This window comes from Mytilus californianus, unplaced genomic scaffold, assembly GCF_021869535.1.
Source record: "Mytilus californianus isolate M0D057914Y unplaced genomic scaffold, xbMytCali1.0.p SCAF_2, whole genome shotgun sequence".
Lineage (NCBI taxonomy): Eukaryota > Metazoa > Mollusca > Bivalvia > Mytilida > Mytilidae > Mytilus > Mytilus californianus.
In genome coordinates, this window is record NW_026262668.1 from 90793448 (window position 1) to 90810187 (window position 16740).

A 16740-nucleotide genomic window follows, 5' to 3' on the forward strand; every position below is an offset into this window, starting at 1 on the left:
TAAGAAATGCACTTACATTTATATCTCTATAACTTTTACATAGTACACATAGAGGAAAAATGAAAGCTGTGTAAATATGTCCACAGTGATTAATAATTGTTAATAAGTGAGATAATATTGTCTTAAATTTTTCATGTTGAGAATTAATCACAGAAGTTGGAAAATACATTTAAAACCCTGTTAAAGTTTCAAATGCATAGTGTAGATGAAAAAAGTAAAGCAACTTTAACCTTTTACAATAAATCCATTGATAAAGCAAATATTTTGTTATATAATTTAAGGTTTAGCAGTTATGGCTATCATCACAATTACTCATATAATATATATGCCATAATGACATAGATATTATTTTGTTGTCAGACATCAGGGTTAGCAGTTGTGGCAGACAAACTCAATTTCTACAGATATCTTTCACATTTCCGTTGTGTTCATAGAGGAGCTTTCTTTGCTGAGATGAGAACAACAGCAGTCCGAAAATTTCTTCCAGAGGCTTGGGGTAAACTAGAATATTTGTTTATATATATGTATAGAATTGAGAAAGAAAAGCGAGGAATGTGTCAATACTATGTTTGAGATACGATAATGAGAATCCCTTATATTTAATTACGATTTCAACTTCATTCAAATCGATTAATAAAAATAAAAATTGCAGTTCAGTGTAACTAGATGATAAATCTCATGAACAATTAATTAATTTTAGGAGGTCAATAAGATTATCAACTGTTCTGTTGTAACACCAAAAATGAAATAAGTTTTGGAGAAGACAAATCAGTCTTGAAACATGAAATATAAATTGCATTAAAAAGTGATATTAAAGATTTGTACATACTTTTTCAGGTTTTCTATGTCCTGTGCACACACCTGATGGAGCTCCTTGTGGTCTCTTAAATCACATGACTGCATTTTGCCAGGTATGGAATATAAATGTGTTGTTACTTTGTTAGATTATTTTTTAATTTCTTCAATAAAAATTGTTGTGGGGTATAATAATGTGTCTGTCTTTTTAAACTTCAATACAGAGAACAAGTCTTTCATTTTATTCTACATAAAATTTGGTCTGAGTCTGTCATAGTAAGAATATCAACCATAAGAAATTCCAAAATATGAGATTAAAGTTCAAGTTGATAGTTTGCTTGTAGGTACAGTAAAATAGTTTTGAAAACAACTTTTGTCAGACTAGGTTCACCAGTATTTATAGTGAGAATATGAAGTCTCTTTTAATTTCAAGGTTAGAGGTCAAAATTCAATGTCAGGTGAATTCAGTCTTTGTTGAAGTCATCAATGATTAATATTGTTTGGTCAATATGTTAATGAATTACTTATTATTGGTTTGATATTGTCATAGTTGATATTATTATATATCAAATGTCTTAATCTCAATAAATGACTGGTTATACTAACATTGTAAGCTGTTTATTTGGATTCAAATGTATTCATTTAAAACTTTACATGAGGCTTTCATTTTCCTCAAAAAAGTTTTAATTTGAATGATTATTTAGCATGATCTACGGCAACGTAAAACTAACTAATAGAGAAAGTTACAAGTAGTAAATTCTTTTGAAATAAGTTTTATCACTCATTGTTACAGGCTGTCAACATACAGTATCCAACAGCTCATCTATACAAGTTACTGATATCACTTGGTGTGACGCCATTTGATGCTCCTCCACCAGGGAACCTTAAGGACTGTTTCCCTGTTTTACTTGATGGTAAACACATGGGATATCTTCATTCATCTATAGCTAAAAAAGTAGAACAGAAATTGAGGGTCATGAAAGTCAAAGCTTTGAAACAGGTTTGCAATTAAAGAATTTAAGGAATGCAATTAAAGAATTTAATAGGTATATTAATATTGTGAATCTTTAACAACCAACAATGGTGCAATACTTATCAGTTCAATTTTTGTGCCTTTTGAAGAAGTATGTTATGATTAAAATTTTAAGTGTTATTTTGTAATTATTGTGATGATTCTCCTGTCATATTTTCGACACTAATAAGAATACAAGGGAGTATAGACAAAAAAGTGATCAAGCTTTTTTTATACTTTGCTGTTATGTAATTTGTATTTGAAAAAACAATTTTCAATAATTAGAAATAATTTCAAAATTATGATAAAAATAAAAGGTCAACTAGTATATTTCCAAGCTATAAGTTGTTCACATTCTAATATTTTGTTAGAATGATATTGGTGACGAAAAAATTAATGATGTGAACCAAAAATGCAATTAAACAGTGTACGCTTAAATTACGGAGTCAAACTAGATCGATAGTAAAGGAAATCCCTGAAGAAAGAAAAGATGAAGAGCTGTGATCCACAGAATGTACAGTTGAATTCCAAAAAAAAGTTAAATGTCTGATGTCATATATGTAATTGTCTTTTAATTCTTTCAATTAAGTTTATAAACAAATTTTTACAACATTTACCTGTTTGACATTTTTATGACATTGAGGCTTAAAATAGAACAAGGGAAACAAATTTACATGTACACATTGAGGGAAATTAATCAATATCGCATTATATAAACATGAAAGAAACTGTTTTAAATTTATTTAAACAACAAAGAAGTGAGTATAAAATAAACTCATCAGTTTTAACTAAGCACATCTAGCTGGCCACTATTTTCTATGTAATTAAACGAAAGGTCACTTGTTAGGCTATGCAGATAACCAGATTTTTTAACATTAGATAAAAAGGAAATGGTTTTGTGCAGAAGAAAATTATGCAATTAACCAAAATATGCAATAAACTGGCATGTGATTAAGTGGAGTTGACTGTAAAAGCTATAGTAAAATTGAATTATCTGAGTTATCTCCCCTTCTGACTATTCTAAATAATTTTTATAAATCAAAAGTACCTGTAGTTGTTTTTTGTTTTCATTAAATATTCTAGTCTATTATTTGTTCCTATATTTTTCTGTTTTGTCAGGTTCCCACAATGATGGAGATATGTCTGATTCCCAAAACAGAATTTGCTAGTCAGTATCCAGGTCTGTACCTGTTTACAACACCAGCCAGGATGATGAGACCAGTAAAGAATCTAGCATTAGATACCACAGAGATGGTTGGATCATTTGAACAAGTTTACATGGATATCTGTATCAATCAGAGTGAGGCTATTCCTGGGGTAAGTTGGATCACTGGAACAGGTTTTTTTATGATGTGTGTATCAACCAGAGTGAGGCTATTCCTTGGGTAAGTTGGATCATTTAAAAAAATATACGGATATCTGTATCAATCTGAGTGAGGCTTTTCCTGGGGTAAGTTTGATCATATGACCAAGTTTATATGAATATCTGTATCAATCAGAGTGAGGCTATTCCTGTGGTAATCTTGATCATGTGTTCAAGGTTATATGGATATCTGTATCAATCAGAGTGAGGCTATTCCTGTGGTAATCTTGATCGAATGACCAAGTTTATATGGATATCTGTATCAATCAGAGCGAGGCTATTCCTGTGGAGAAGACGTTCTAAGTTGCAAAACTTGTGTCTAATCCTATTGTCAATGTTTTTGGACAATAAAATATGTTTAAAATTATTCCTGTGATAATCTTGATCATATGATCAAGGTTATATGGATATCTGTATCAATCAGAGTGAGGCTATTCATGGGGTAAGTTTGATCATTCAAACAAGTTTATATGGATATCTGTATGTTTAAGTATATTTGACATTAAAGATTGTTTATTTTCATGAATAAGACTATCTCAATTTAACATGGAATGCCTATTTTCAGGTGACAACACATGAAGAATTTAGTGAAATTAGAATGTTATCGTCTTTGGCTTGCCTTACACCCTACTCAGACTGTAATCAGAGTCCAAGGAACATGTACCAATGCCAGGTACAGTACTCTACTATGATTTACATGAGCAATGAAGGAAAGATTGCATGTCTGATATTGTTTTACTACATGTTTCCTTTTGTGTTTCTAAATCAAAGTATGTTTTTCTATTGATTCTGAATTTTTATTAAGGAAATGTTGTTTTAAAGAATGTGCTCTTCTGAAGTTGTGTGTCTTATTTTCACAAAACATATCCTTAATCATCTATGGACTATTTTCCTAAAAACCAAAAGTTGGTGAAATGTTTATATGGTTTTTACGTTACAGATTTATTTTTCTAATTGAATCAGTATTTTGTTTAGGTACCAGTTGAGCCATTCAGACTCCTCACTTATGGCTAAAAATAGTTTATTAGTTAGTATTAAGTAAAAAATGTTTGTCTGCATTAATAGTATTTCAAAACATTTAGAGAGATTGTTAGTTCTGACGATGTTTCCTCCTACAGATGGGTAAACAGACTATGGGAACACCATGCCATGCCTACAAGTACAGAGCTGATAATAAGTTATACAGAATACAGACACCCCAAACACCAATGGTCAGACCAGGCATGCATGATCACTACAATGTAGACAATTATCCCATGGGAACTAATGCTGTGGTAGCTGTTATATCATACACAGTGAGTTTGTGTATTAACTGTTTAAACACAAACATTTGATGTTCACTATAGGCATGCATGGCCACTAAAACATAGACAGCTATCTATCTTCAGGAATTTTTGTTGTTATGGCTGCTATACACAATGAGTCTATTTAACCGTCTTGTTTCAGTGGTTAAGAATTTGAAGATGAGTCCTATAGAATTCAAACAAGTAGAAGCTATTTAACTGAAATTTGTTATCAGACTTCATTGACAGCGTGCTGTACTGTGTGAAGTGGTTTCAGATTCATCAACTTCCTGTTTACTAAATACTTACCGTATATATTGTACTTATGCATACAGGCCATGTATGACATTTTTGTAGCATTTAACTAGGGAGCCCTAAATTAGAACTTCCTGACATTTGTTATCAGGCTTCTTTTGAACATGCTTTACAATGAATAGCATTATCAGAATAATTGCTCTTCAGCTTCCTGTTTAAAGAATACTTAAAGCTGGGGTATCATAAGTGAACAATAGCTCACAGTTCTAGTTTTTCCTTAAAATGTTTTTGATTAGTGACATTGCTTGTTGTTTAAAAACAGATCATAACAGCAACCAAGAAATATTTTTCTTCATTATCTTTAAAAAAAAGGCCCTGCATTTTACGTACATGACACAGCATTAAACAATGGAATATCTGATTTATCATTTACTGGAACAGACTTAATCCCAGATACCTCAAAGATATGTGTTCTATTATCTGATGACAAGTATATCATGTAAACTTAGCCTTGTAGGGTTATACAAATGAATTTGAAGCTTGGAATGTCTACTACATTGCCAATGCATTCCTATACTTGTGACATGACTGTGTTTTTTGTCATCCAAATTGAACAAATCATAAATTGTTTTATTTGTTTTCAGGGTTATGACATGGAAGATGCCATGATTTTGAATAAATCAGCATTTGAGAGAGGATTTGCTCATGGATCTATTTATAAGTCTGAGGTAGTGTATCAAACTGCTTAGACCATCAAATGCTGTACCCTTTGAAACATTCATTTTATATACTGTACATAATGTAACAAATTCTTTGGAACAGTCTTAAAATATGGATTTATCTACTTCAATTTAAGATAAGAAAATATATGTGGAATGAATATTATAGAAACATTTTCTATTCAGTCTTCTTTGTGTCCTGTTAATTTTTCTATCAAAATGGATGTTATGTTCAAAGATTGGCTAATGACCTGCTAATTGTTTTGAGTAGAAATAAAACACATTGCCTATTAAGCTTCCTATAAAGGTGAACCTCTTTTTGAACCACATCAAAAGACATAAATGAAGATGTGGAGTATAAGTCAATGAGACAACAACCAAACACAAATAACCAAAAGATGTCAAGAAGTTAACATACTGTCGTCTTATTTCTATTCTATAGACAACCCCATATAAATTTCTACCCATTATTAAATTAAATTACATGAAATTGCACCCCATTGATATATTTGACATTATAAAAAAGTGACCCACATCTTTGTATAGCTTTATCTTTATATAGGAAGAGATCCCCTGAAAATAATAGATAACAAATTGAAATGTTTGAAAGTGTTATACAAAGTATTTTTTATGTTTTCTGATGATGTTCTCTCATGAAAGTTGTGTTTTGAATATGTATCCCGATGCACCACCCATCCTATGAAATGATCATCAAAGTCAGTCATGTAATTTGAGTCAAGTGTATGACTTAAATAATTCATACATGTAAAATTCTGTGTAGACAAAACATTACTCCTATGATTCATAAAAAATATCAATATTAAAATCTAGAGTAAGCCAAACTTTTATGTAGTTTGTACCTGTTTGTAGTTTGAACAATCACTTTATACCATCTAACTCTATTTTCAGCTGATTGATCTGAGAAAAAAAGCTCAAGACAAATACAGAACCGTGCTAGTATTTGGTAAGAAAGGATTTTGATTATCATTACATTTACATTTTGGTTCTATATGAGGTCCATCTATATACTATTCATTTGAAATATCTAAAAAAATGTATTAATTAAGTTTTTTTATCATTACTCACACTTTAATAAGCCAGATTTAAGCAAAATAATGCAAATTTCCTGCACTTTTTGCATAAGTATGAGGCAATTATAGATAATGACAAAAAAAAAATATCCTGTGTAATATATATTTTTTCTACATTCCTGCTCAGAAGGAGGGGGTAAACTGTTTTGCCCCTGTCTGTATGTCCATCTGTCTGTCCTGTGAAATTTCCATTGCATTTTTCTCAAAAACAACAATTCAGAGCTTCCCTAAATTTGTTATACGGTTTCATGTCGGCATGCTATATTGTGTGACGCGGTTTAAGATTCATGGCTCATCAACTTCCTGTTAAACAAATTCTTATATTATCTAAACATAATGGCCATGTTTGAAATTTTTGTCCCATTTTTTGGGAGAACTGCTAATCAGAGGTTCCTGATATTTGTTATATGGCTTCATATCAGCATGCTTTACAGTGCGACACGGTTTCAGATTCATTGCTCATCAAATTCCTGTTTACTGAATACTATATTTTCTTTGGAATTACAATTTAAAACTTTCTGAAATTATTTATCAGGCTTCATGTGAACATGCTTTACTGTGTAATGCTTTTTTAGATTCTTTCTCTTCAACTTCATAAATACAAGCGGGGTATCATTAGTGAGCAATAGCTCACTGTCCAATTTATTAATAAGGAGATGTGGTTTGATTGCCAATAAGACAACTATGCAAGCAATTATAGGCAACTGTACGGTCGTCTTCAACAATGTGAAAAACCCATACCGTATAGTCGGCTATAAAAGGCCCTGACATGTAAAATATGAAACAATTCAATTGAGAAAAATAACGGCCTTATTTATAATAAAACAATTTACGAAAAAACAAATATGACAGACATGAACGACAACCACTGAACTACAGGCTCCTGACTTGGGACAGGCACATAAAGAATATTGCGGGATTAAACATGTTTGTGAGCGCTCAACCTTAACCTAACCTAGGACAGTGGTGTTACAGCACAACATAAGAACAAACTATTAAAATCAGTTGAAATGGGCTTAACTCATTAGATCGATACAAAGCAGAAAAAACATATAACAAAAACACAGACCGGATGTGGCAGGGTATTTATACATCCCTAACAACAAAAAGACACAAAGTATAGATCTGAGAATACTCACAGTTACTGACAGCTAGTTCAAAGCCAATAACAACTTATAAAAAAAAATCATGTATCTAAGACTAAAATATCAATCAGTACACATCTAGTTTTGCTCTTTTCTTTTCTACAGTAAGTGAGTCAGGTTATGTAGACTGTATAAATTTGTCATATTTAAGGAATGACTGTAATATTTTTTCTGTCTATGAAGAAATAACATAAAAAATGTGGTTGGTGCACACTGAATAACCCACGTAGCGGGTTATTTAAAAGTGTGCACCACATTTTTTAGGTTATTTCGAATAGACAGAAAAAATATTACAGTCATTCCTTATAATTTAATTCTATAATCCATTTTTAAGGAGTAAATTTTGAAAAAAACGTTGGTGACGTCACGGTCACATGACAAAATTATGTCTATGAGCTGATAGACAAAACACTTTCAGCTAATCAGAAGACGTGTTACATCCAAAATTAAATTATTACCAAATGTTCTATCATTCTTTAACAATAGGATTTATGAATAGGAAATATCTTCAACAAAATAAGCTATGTTTTTCTTGATAGGTAACATCGATATTTCTATATCAACATGAAAGGTGAAAAAGAGCAAATGACCTTGCTATCTATTTATCAAAAGATTTATGAAACATAGCATATTTATCATTGCATGGTATTTATCATGACAATTTGTTTCATTTATGTTGTATTTTACAACAGTAATAATTAAAAATAAAAGTGAAACATTAATTGAAGTTTCGTCATTTCTGTTAACACATCATTCTTTAACTGTTAACGTATTATTATGTTGATGTAAAATAAGGAGATGTAGTATGATTTCCAGTTTTGCAAGTATCCAGCACTGTTGACTCTGAAGTGAAATAATATTTTGTGAACTCTGATATGATATTGTTTTGTTGACTCTAATAATATTGTAATTTTTTAAAATTTAAATGATGTTGTTGACATAGGTAGTAAATCAGGAGACAAAAGAACAGAAGGAAAGCTGGATCCTGATGGTTTGCCTCCTATTGGTACATATCTACAAGATGGAGATGTTTTTTACAGGTACCAGTAAAATATTGGATGTTTTGGAACATATATTTTGAAGGACTTTTACAAACAAAACCTTTATCATTATATATTTTGAGATTAGTTTGATACTGGTTCGGTTAAAAATTGACAGTCAGTATAATAAAAAATAATGCAGTTATTTTTAAAGTAAAAATAGTTCTGATTTTATGTCATGTTATACAACCATATTAAAATTTTAAAAGATGAAGTTCTTATTATCGGGGCAGATTCGTGGCGGGCGTGTGCCCCCTAAAATTGGCAAAGCATGGGTTGTCCTCAGCTTAATAAAGAATATTTCGATAATTTTACCTCAAAAAAATTTAAGTTAATTTTAATTCTTTGGTGTATTTTTCTGATTCCAGCTACTCCAATCTGCAGACAGGAGAATATAAAGTAGAAAAGTATCGTAAAAGTGAACCTGCTTATGTTGATCACATCAAAATAATTGGTAATGACACTGGAACAGGCGACCTTGAAAAAGTCTGTATTGTACTTAGAATTGTGGTAAGTACTTTTAAAAGAGATGTCATTACCGAGAATTTTTGTAGAAGTGTGAACAAGGTTAGGTGGAAATAAAACATATGAAAGACATTTTCACAAACTTCTCATCATGCTGATGTACAGGTATAATTGTATAAACTCTTGTCTTATGTTTAAGATCATATGTTAATCTCTAGATGTACAGGTATAATTGTATATACTCTTGTCTTATGTTTAAGATCAAATGTTAATCTCTAGATGTACAGGTATAATTGTATAAACTCTTGTCTTATGTTTAAGATCAAATGTTAATCTCTAGATGTACAGGTATAATTGTATAAACTCTTGTCTTATGTTTAAGATCATATGTTAATCTCTAGATTTATATTGGTGTGTTCGTTTCTTTAGGGTTAATTTAAAAAAAATGATATGCTATCTCATTGATGTAAACCCTGAAACCCCACATCTTTTATTCACATATAATGCAACACTGTATAATGAAGATTCTATTATACAAAAACAAGTTTTTATCAATTATTAATGATTTTTATATCCCTGCTCCATACCCCTGCTCTAAACGAGAGGGATATACTGTTTTACCTCTGTCTGTCCATCTCTCCATCTTCTGAAATTTTCGTTTACATTTTTCTCAGGAGTTGCAAATCAGAGCTTTATGTGAGAATGTTTTACTGTGAGATGACTTCATGTTCATCACTCATCAACTTCCTGTTAACCAAATACTTATATATTCTTACACATAATAGTCATGTACAAAAGATTGTTCTTGGAAAAACATATCAGAGCACCCTCAAATCTGATATCAAGCTTAATGTCAGCATGCTATACCTTATGAAGTCATGGGTCATCCATTGCTCATCAGCTTCTGTTATCCAAATACTTCTACTGGGGGCATCATTAGTTAGCAATAACTCACAGTTCAACTTGTTTTAATTTTCAACTTTTTATTTATCGAATACTTATAGCAAGGTATCATTAAGGAGATAAAGTTCATAGTCATACTTGTTTTGAATTTTGTTTATGTAGTTGTCATAGGTGCAATAACCCTTTATTTTGACAATTGAGATAATATTACCATTTTTCTTTTTATAGAGAAATCCCATTGTAGGAGACAAATTTTCCAGTAGACATGGACAGAAAGGTATCTGTAGGTAAGATTTCCATCAAACATAGGAATGTGTAGGCATGTTTACAGTTTTCAAAAGAGGAAAAGTTGAATAAGGTATTTTGATAAATTTTGTAAATAAACGTATTTACACTTGTATGGAAATTTGTTGGTAATTACTGAAAATCAAACAAGTTCCTGCTAAATTTTGCATCACAACTTAAAACATTTGAGATCATAATTAAGATATGATTATTGCATGACACCAGAAGTTTATTTGGAGACATATCTAGGGTCAATCGGAGCAAGTTCAGCTAAATACCCAAAATTTTAAATAAGTCTATTGTTGGCACTGGTTTCTGTTAAACTGCGTACTAAGTTCAGGGGGTCACTGGAATGATTAATATAGAACAATTCTTCCTCTAAATTATAAATGATTAGGCTTTTGTATGGTTTTTATACGACCGCAAAAAAATTTTGTGGTCGTATATTGGTATGACGTTGGCGTCGTCGTCCGAAGACACATTGGTTTTCGCACTCTAACTTTAGTTTAAGTGAATGGATCTTTTTGAAATTTGACCATAAGGTTAAATACCACTAAAGGAAGGTTGGGATTGATTTTGGGGGTTATGGTACCAACAGTTAAGGAATTAGGGGCCAAAAAGGGCCCAAAAATAAGCATTTTCTAGTTTCCAGACAATAACTGTGGAACGGTGTATGGATCTCTCTGAAATTATACTACAAGTTTCCATACCACAAAGGGATGGTTAGGATTTGCTTTGGGGGGTTATGGCTCAAACCGTTTAGGAATTAGGGGCAAAAAAGGGGGAAAACAAGGTTGTCCTGGTTAATGGACAAATACTTTTAGTACAAAACATAATTTAAAGCAGTGTAAGGGAGATAAATCAAATACATCATTGAAATTATCTCCCTTACACTGCTTTTAAATTATGTATAAAGTAATGGTTAATGAACAATAAAGATAATTTAAAACAGTGTAAGGGAGGTAATCCAAATACAACGTTTTGGTTACTTCCCTTACACTGCTTTTAAATTATGTGTAAAGAAATGCATATTTATAAAGGAAGACCAGTAAAAATATCTGCAAATGTTGCATCTTTTTTTTTTTACAATAAAATCCATATGAAGGTCCAAAGGGTCCAAAATTAAACTTTGTTTGATTTTAGCAAAAATTGAATATATGAGGTTCTTTGATATGCTGAATCTAAACATGTATTTAGATTTTTGATTTTTGGCCCAGTTTTCAAGTTGGTCCAAATTGGGGTCCAAAATTAAACTTTGTTTGATTTCAACAAAAATTGAATATATGGGGTTCTTTGATATGCTGAATCTAACCATGTATTTAGATTTTTTATTTGTGGACCCCGTTATCAAATTGGTTCATATTGAGGTCAAAAGGGTCCAAAATTAAACTTTGTTTGATTTCATCTAAAATTGAATTATTGGGGTTCTTTGATATTCCAAATCTAACCGTGTATTTAGATTTTTAATTTTGGGTCCTGTTTTTTAAATTGGTCTACATTAAGGTCCAAAGGGTCCAAAATTAAACTTAGTTTGATTTTAGCAAAAATTGAATTCTTGGGGTTCTTTGATATGCTGAATCTAAACATGTGTTTAGATTTTTTATTATGGGCCCAGTTTTCAAGTTGGTCCAAGATAGGGTCCAGTATTTAAACTTTGTTTGATTTCAACAAAAATTGAATATATGGGGTTCTTTGATATGCTGAATCTAAACATGTATTTAGATTTTTGATTATGGGCCCAGTTTTCAAGTTGGTCCAAGATAGGGTCCAGTATTTAAACTTTGTTTGATTTCAACAAAAATTGAATATATGGGGGTCTTTGATATGCTGAATCTAAACATGTATTTAGATTTTTGATTATGGGCCCAGTTTTCAAGCTGGTCCAAATTGGGGTCCAAAATTAAACTTTGTTTGATTTCAACAAAAATTGAATATATGAGGTTCATTGATATGCTGAATCTAACCATGTATTTAGATTTTTTATTTGTAGGCCCCGCTTTCAAATTGGTTCATATTGAGGTCAAAAGGGTCCAAAATTAAACTTTGTTTGATTTCATCAGAAATTGAATTATTGGGGTTCTTTGTTATGCCAAATCTAACCGTGTTTTTAGATTTTTAATTTGGGTCCCGTTTTTTAAATTGGTCTTCATTAAGGTCCAAAGGGTCCAAAATTAAACTTAGTTTGATTTTAGCAAAAATTGAATTCTTGGGGTTCTTTGATATGCTGAATCTAAACATGTGTTTAGATTTTTGATTATGGGCCCAGTTTTCAAGTTGGTCCAAGTTGGGGTCCAAAATTAAACTTTGTTTGATTTCAACAAAAATTGAATATATGGGGTTCTTTGATATGCTGAATCTAACCATGAATTTAGATTTTTTATTTGTGGGCCCCACTATCAAATTGGTTCATATTGAGGTCAAAAGGGTCCAAAATTAAACTTTGTTTGATTTCATCAAAAATTGAATTATTGGGGTTCTTTGATATTCCAAATCTAACCGTGTATTTAGATTTTTAATTTTAAGTCCCGTTTTTTAAATTGGTCTACATTAAGGTCCAAAGGGTCCAAAATTAAACTTTGTTTGATTTTAGCAAAAATTGAATTCTTGGGGTTCTTTGATATGCTGAATCTAAACATGTGTTTCGATTTTTGATTATGGGCCCAGTTTTCAAGTTTGTTCAAGTTGGGGTCCAAAATTAAACTTTGTTTGATTTTAACAAAAATTGAATATATGGGGTTCTTTGATATGCTGAATCTAACCATGTATTTTGATTTTGGACATTGGACCATAATAGGTAAATTAAAAAAAATTCAAATTCTTAGACCACATTCTTTCTGTGTCAGAAACCTATGCTGTGTCAAATATTTAATAACAATCCAAATTCAGAGCTGTATCAAGCTTGAATGTTGTGTCCATACTTGCCCCAACTGTTCAGGGTTCGATCTCTGCGGTCGTATCAAGCTGCGCCCCAGCGAAGCATTTTATTTTTTGTTGCCTGGATAGGATAATGCATTTTTTTTTTAGGTTTTCTGTTAAATAAACGTGAGTTTTATCTTCAGAAATGGAAACTATTTTTTTTTAGTGGATTAATTCTATCTTTGCTTCCTTTACATACAGTACTACCAAAATGTTTCATTGTGTTGCACAGTAGATATATATTTATTACCTGCAGTACAACTATATACCTTTTTATTTTAGTATGTTGTATCCAGTAGAAAATCTACCATTTACTGAGAGTGGAATGGTTCCAGATATTATATTCAACCCTCATGGTTATCCATCTAGAATGACAATTGGTGATTCATCATGGGCTGATTAGTGTCCATTACAAATTATTTAGAAAGCTAATGATTTGAACACTATAGCTGACTTTTTATTCTGATATTGAAAATCAAATTATTCTACTTTTCACCTGAGTTTTTCTGTTATCTACCTAGGAGACAGTGCTTTGGTACTGGCATCATTTAAATAATTTTTTTTTCTCCTAAATTTCACTTTCTGAATTATGTAATTGAACTAAAGTGATTTTTTTTCAATTCATTTCTGAACATTTGCCATTTGATAGCAACCTATATTAATCAGTCAATTTACTATTTACAAAGCACAATAGCGTTCTTTGCTTAGATGTCTTTTATGGATATTGTTCCCTATTGAGTGATGAATGTTAATATGAAGGTCATCTACAGAAAATAAATATAAGCAATATGGTACATTACAACATACAAATTGTCATTTACAATGTATGTTTTCAACTGTTTTACAGGTATGATGATAGAGAGTATGGCAGGAAAGTCTGCTGCTTCACATGGCCACTGTTATGATGCAACACCATTTAAATACACAGAAGACCAACCACCAATTGATTATATGGGAAAAATGCTGAATGCAGGTAATCTATGTTGGTTCCTTAATAACAAAACTTATTTAGATTGAAATTCTTTTTCTATATTTTAAACAATTATAAATTCCATCATGTAAAAATTAATTTTTCTATATTGATTTCAGCTGGATATAATTACTATGGGACAGAGAGATTATATAGCGGAGTAGATGGAAGGGAATTGGAGGCAGACATCTTTATTGGCATTGTCTATTACCAGAGACTAAGACACATGGTGTCTGACAAATTTCAGGTTTGATACTTGTAAATCATGAAAAATTGATTATGGCCGTTTTGTATTATGGTTCAAGCTTTGTCATTCCTTATTAGTCAAGCATTATAACTTGCATATGTATATAAATGAAAAAGATGTCAGTGAGACAGCAATCCAGCTATAAGAAAACCAAAAACATATATAATCAACGTAGTCTTTATTACAGACAACTAATTTAACATAAAGTATGCCCTCTAAAACCATACAGTAATTGCAAAACATATTTAGATGCATTTGTGGCAAAAACATATTTAGATGCAGTAATACCTTTGAGGAAATGTTTTATAGTACCAATTCCTTTGAAAATTAAACTTAAGGTATGTGAAGAGAAAAATTAATAATTCATTTCTTAACTTAACTGAAGGAAATAAAAATAAATGCTTAAATTTTGTCAAAAATATTTTCCAATATAAATGATACAGAGAGTAAAATACATTTTAACTTTTTATAGGTACGAACCACAGGTCCAATAGATCAGGTGACCCATCAGCCAGTGAAAGGAAGGAAGAGAGGAGGAGGAATAAGATTTGGAGAGATGGAAAGGGATGCTTTGATATCTCATGGTTCAGCATTTTTATTACAGGACAGACTTCTCAATTGTTCAGATTCATCATTAGTAAGTAGTTTATTGAAGCCAGAATTTGGTAGTGATATTTCATATTCATAGATTTTACAGCAGAACAAATTTCTTACAAGACCCGACATACCCTTTTTCCAGCGGCGATCAAATGTCCTACCTTTTATTGCCATTGAATCATTTTAAAGAACCAAATTGTTTTACTATTTAATTCTTTCACATTTAGAATATACTTTAAATATTTTCCACTAAAAGTTTAGCAAATAACAAAACATAATAATTCTGTCCATTTTTTGGCTGACTGGAATGTCAGAAGCGATTTTATCACATTTTGGGACATGAATAGTTGCAGATACCATGTAAATTTCACATGAAATGTTTGTATTCCTGCAGAATTATTTGGAAAATAAAAAGAGGTCAACAAACTCTAATAATTCATTTCTTAACTTAACTGAAGGAAATAAAAATAAATGCTTAAATTTTGTCAAAAATATTTTCCAATATAAATGATACAGAGAGTAAAATACATTTTAACTTTTTATAGGTTTGTTGTTTAAATCAAAAATAGGCTAATTGCAACAAATAAACAGTACTTGTGTTTTATATATGATTTTTTAGTAAATCAGAATTCAGACTCTAGTTTGTAGGTGTCTAAAAAGCTGAATAGTTTAAACATTTTTAAATATATATTTAATATATTTTACAGGCTCATGTATGCAAAAAATGTGGAAGTATTTTATCACCATACATGGACAGACCTCCATCAGCTAATGCAGCAGTATCTGCAGAACAAGAACGTAAATGGGCATGTTCTATCTGTAAACAAACAAAATCTATAGAACTTATCAAAGTGCCTTATGTGTTCAAATACCTTGTAGCAGAGTTAGCAGCTATCAATATAAAGGTAAACTTGGATATCCAAGCATTTTAAACATCCTCAAGACACCTGTTATTAAAAGGAACCCATGGAATGTTAATAATTCCATAACCTCATCTTCTTATACTTGTGAATAGATTACTGGATTTATTTGTACATTTTCAGGATATACATTTCATGATGTAAAAGATGCATATTGCAGTTGTCTATGAAATAAATGCATCTGTGGCATTCTTTATGAGTAAATAGCTATGTGTTTATAGGTACTTTGTTTATTTGTTATGTTTCATTAAACAATATGTGAAACTTTAATGTTTTGTTTATATTTATTCTCTTCATTAATATTTGTCCTTCAAGAATTACTACTACTTTGCCACAAAGATTTATTATAAGATTATGTATTAAGCATATCACTAATTCATGGTTCCAAACAGTCAAAAGTTGTATTAACATAGGGATATTCTGTACAAAGCATGACACTTACTTATGGTTCCATACAGTCAAAATTGATTGTATTAACAAAGGGATATTCCATACACAGCACATCACTAATTCATGGTTCCATACAGTCAAAATTGTATTAGCATAGATATATTATGTACAAAGTATAACACTTAAACTTGGTTCTATACTGTCAAAATTGTATTAACAAAGGGATATTTTTTTTTTGCTGTGCATGTACTGATTTTGTGTCATGGATGGATACCCCATATCCTTTATTTTTCTATTAAAGCATGTTACTTATTCATTGTTCTTTTAAGTCAAAATTGTATTTA

The 16740-nt window shown here is 30.8% G+C and overlaps 1 protein-coding gene and 1 long non-coding RNA gene across 2 annotated transcripts in view; both read left to right on the plus strand.

Annotated features, from left to right (window-relative positions):
* LOC127728442 (DNA-directed RNA polymerase I subunit RPA2-like) overlaps positions 1-16276 on the plus strand; it is a 49928-nt gene extending 33652 nt beyond the window's left edge. Inside the window, exons 16-31 of the mRNA XM_052235801.1 lie at positions 361-496; positions 838-911; positions 1589-1795; positions 2927-3124; positions 3736-3843; positions 4289-4465; positions 5353-5436; positions 6337-6391; positions 8607-8703; positions 9072-9213; positions 10300-10358; positions 13555-13652; positions 14120-14245; positions 14362-14489; positions 14962-15126; positions 15794-16276. Coding sequence (XP_052091761.1) covers positions 361-496; positions 838-911; positions 1589-1795; positions 2927-3124; positions 3736-3843; positions 4289-4465; positions 5353-5436; positions 6337-6391; positions 8607-8703; positions 9072-9213; positions 10300-10358; positions 13555-13652; positions 14120-14245; positions 14362-14489; positions 14962-15126; positions 15794-16018 — 2079 coding nt within the window. The 3' untranslated portion in view covers positions 16019-16276. The remainder of the gene's footprint in view (positions 1-360; positions 497-837; positions 912-1588; positions 1796-2926; positions 3125-3735; positions 3844-4288; positions 4466-5352; positions 5437-6336; positions 6392-8606; positions 8704-9071; positions 9214-10299; positions 10359-13554; positions 13653-14119; positions 14246-14361; positions 14490-14961; positions 15127-15793) is intronic.
* LOC127728501 (uncharacterized) lies at positions 10762-13349 on the plus strand. Its single transcript, XR_007994149.1, has 2 exons — positions 10762-11859; positions 12511-13349. It is a non-coding gene; the product is annotated as an uncharacterized LOC127728501 (long non-coding RNA).
* Positions 16277-16740: the final 464 nt, after the last annotated feature.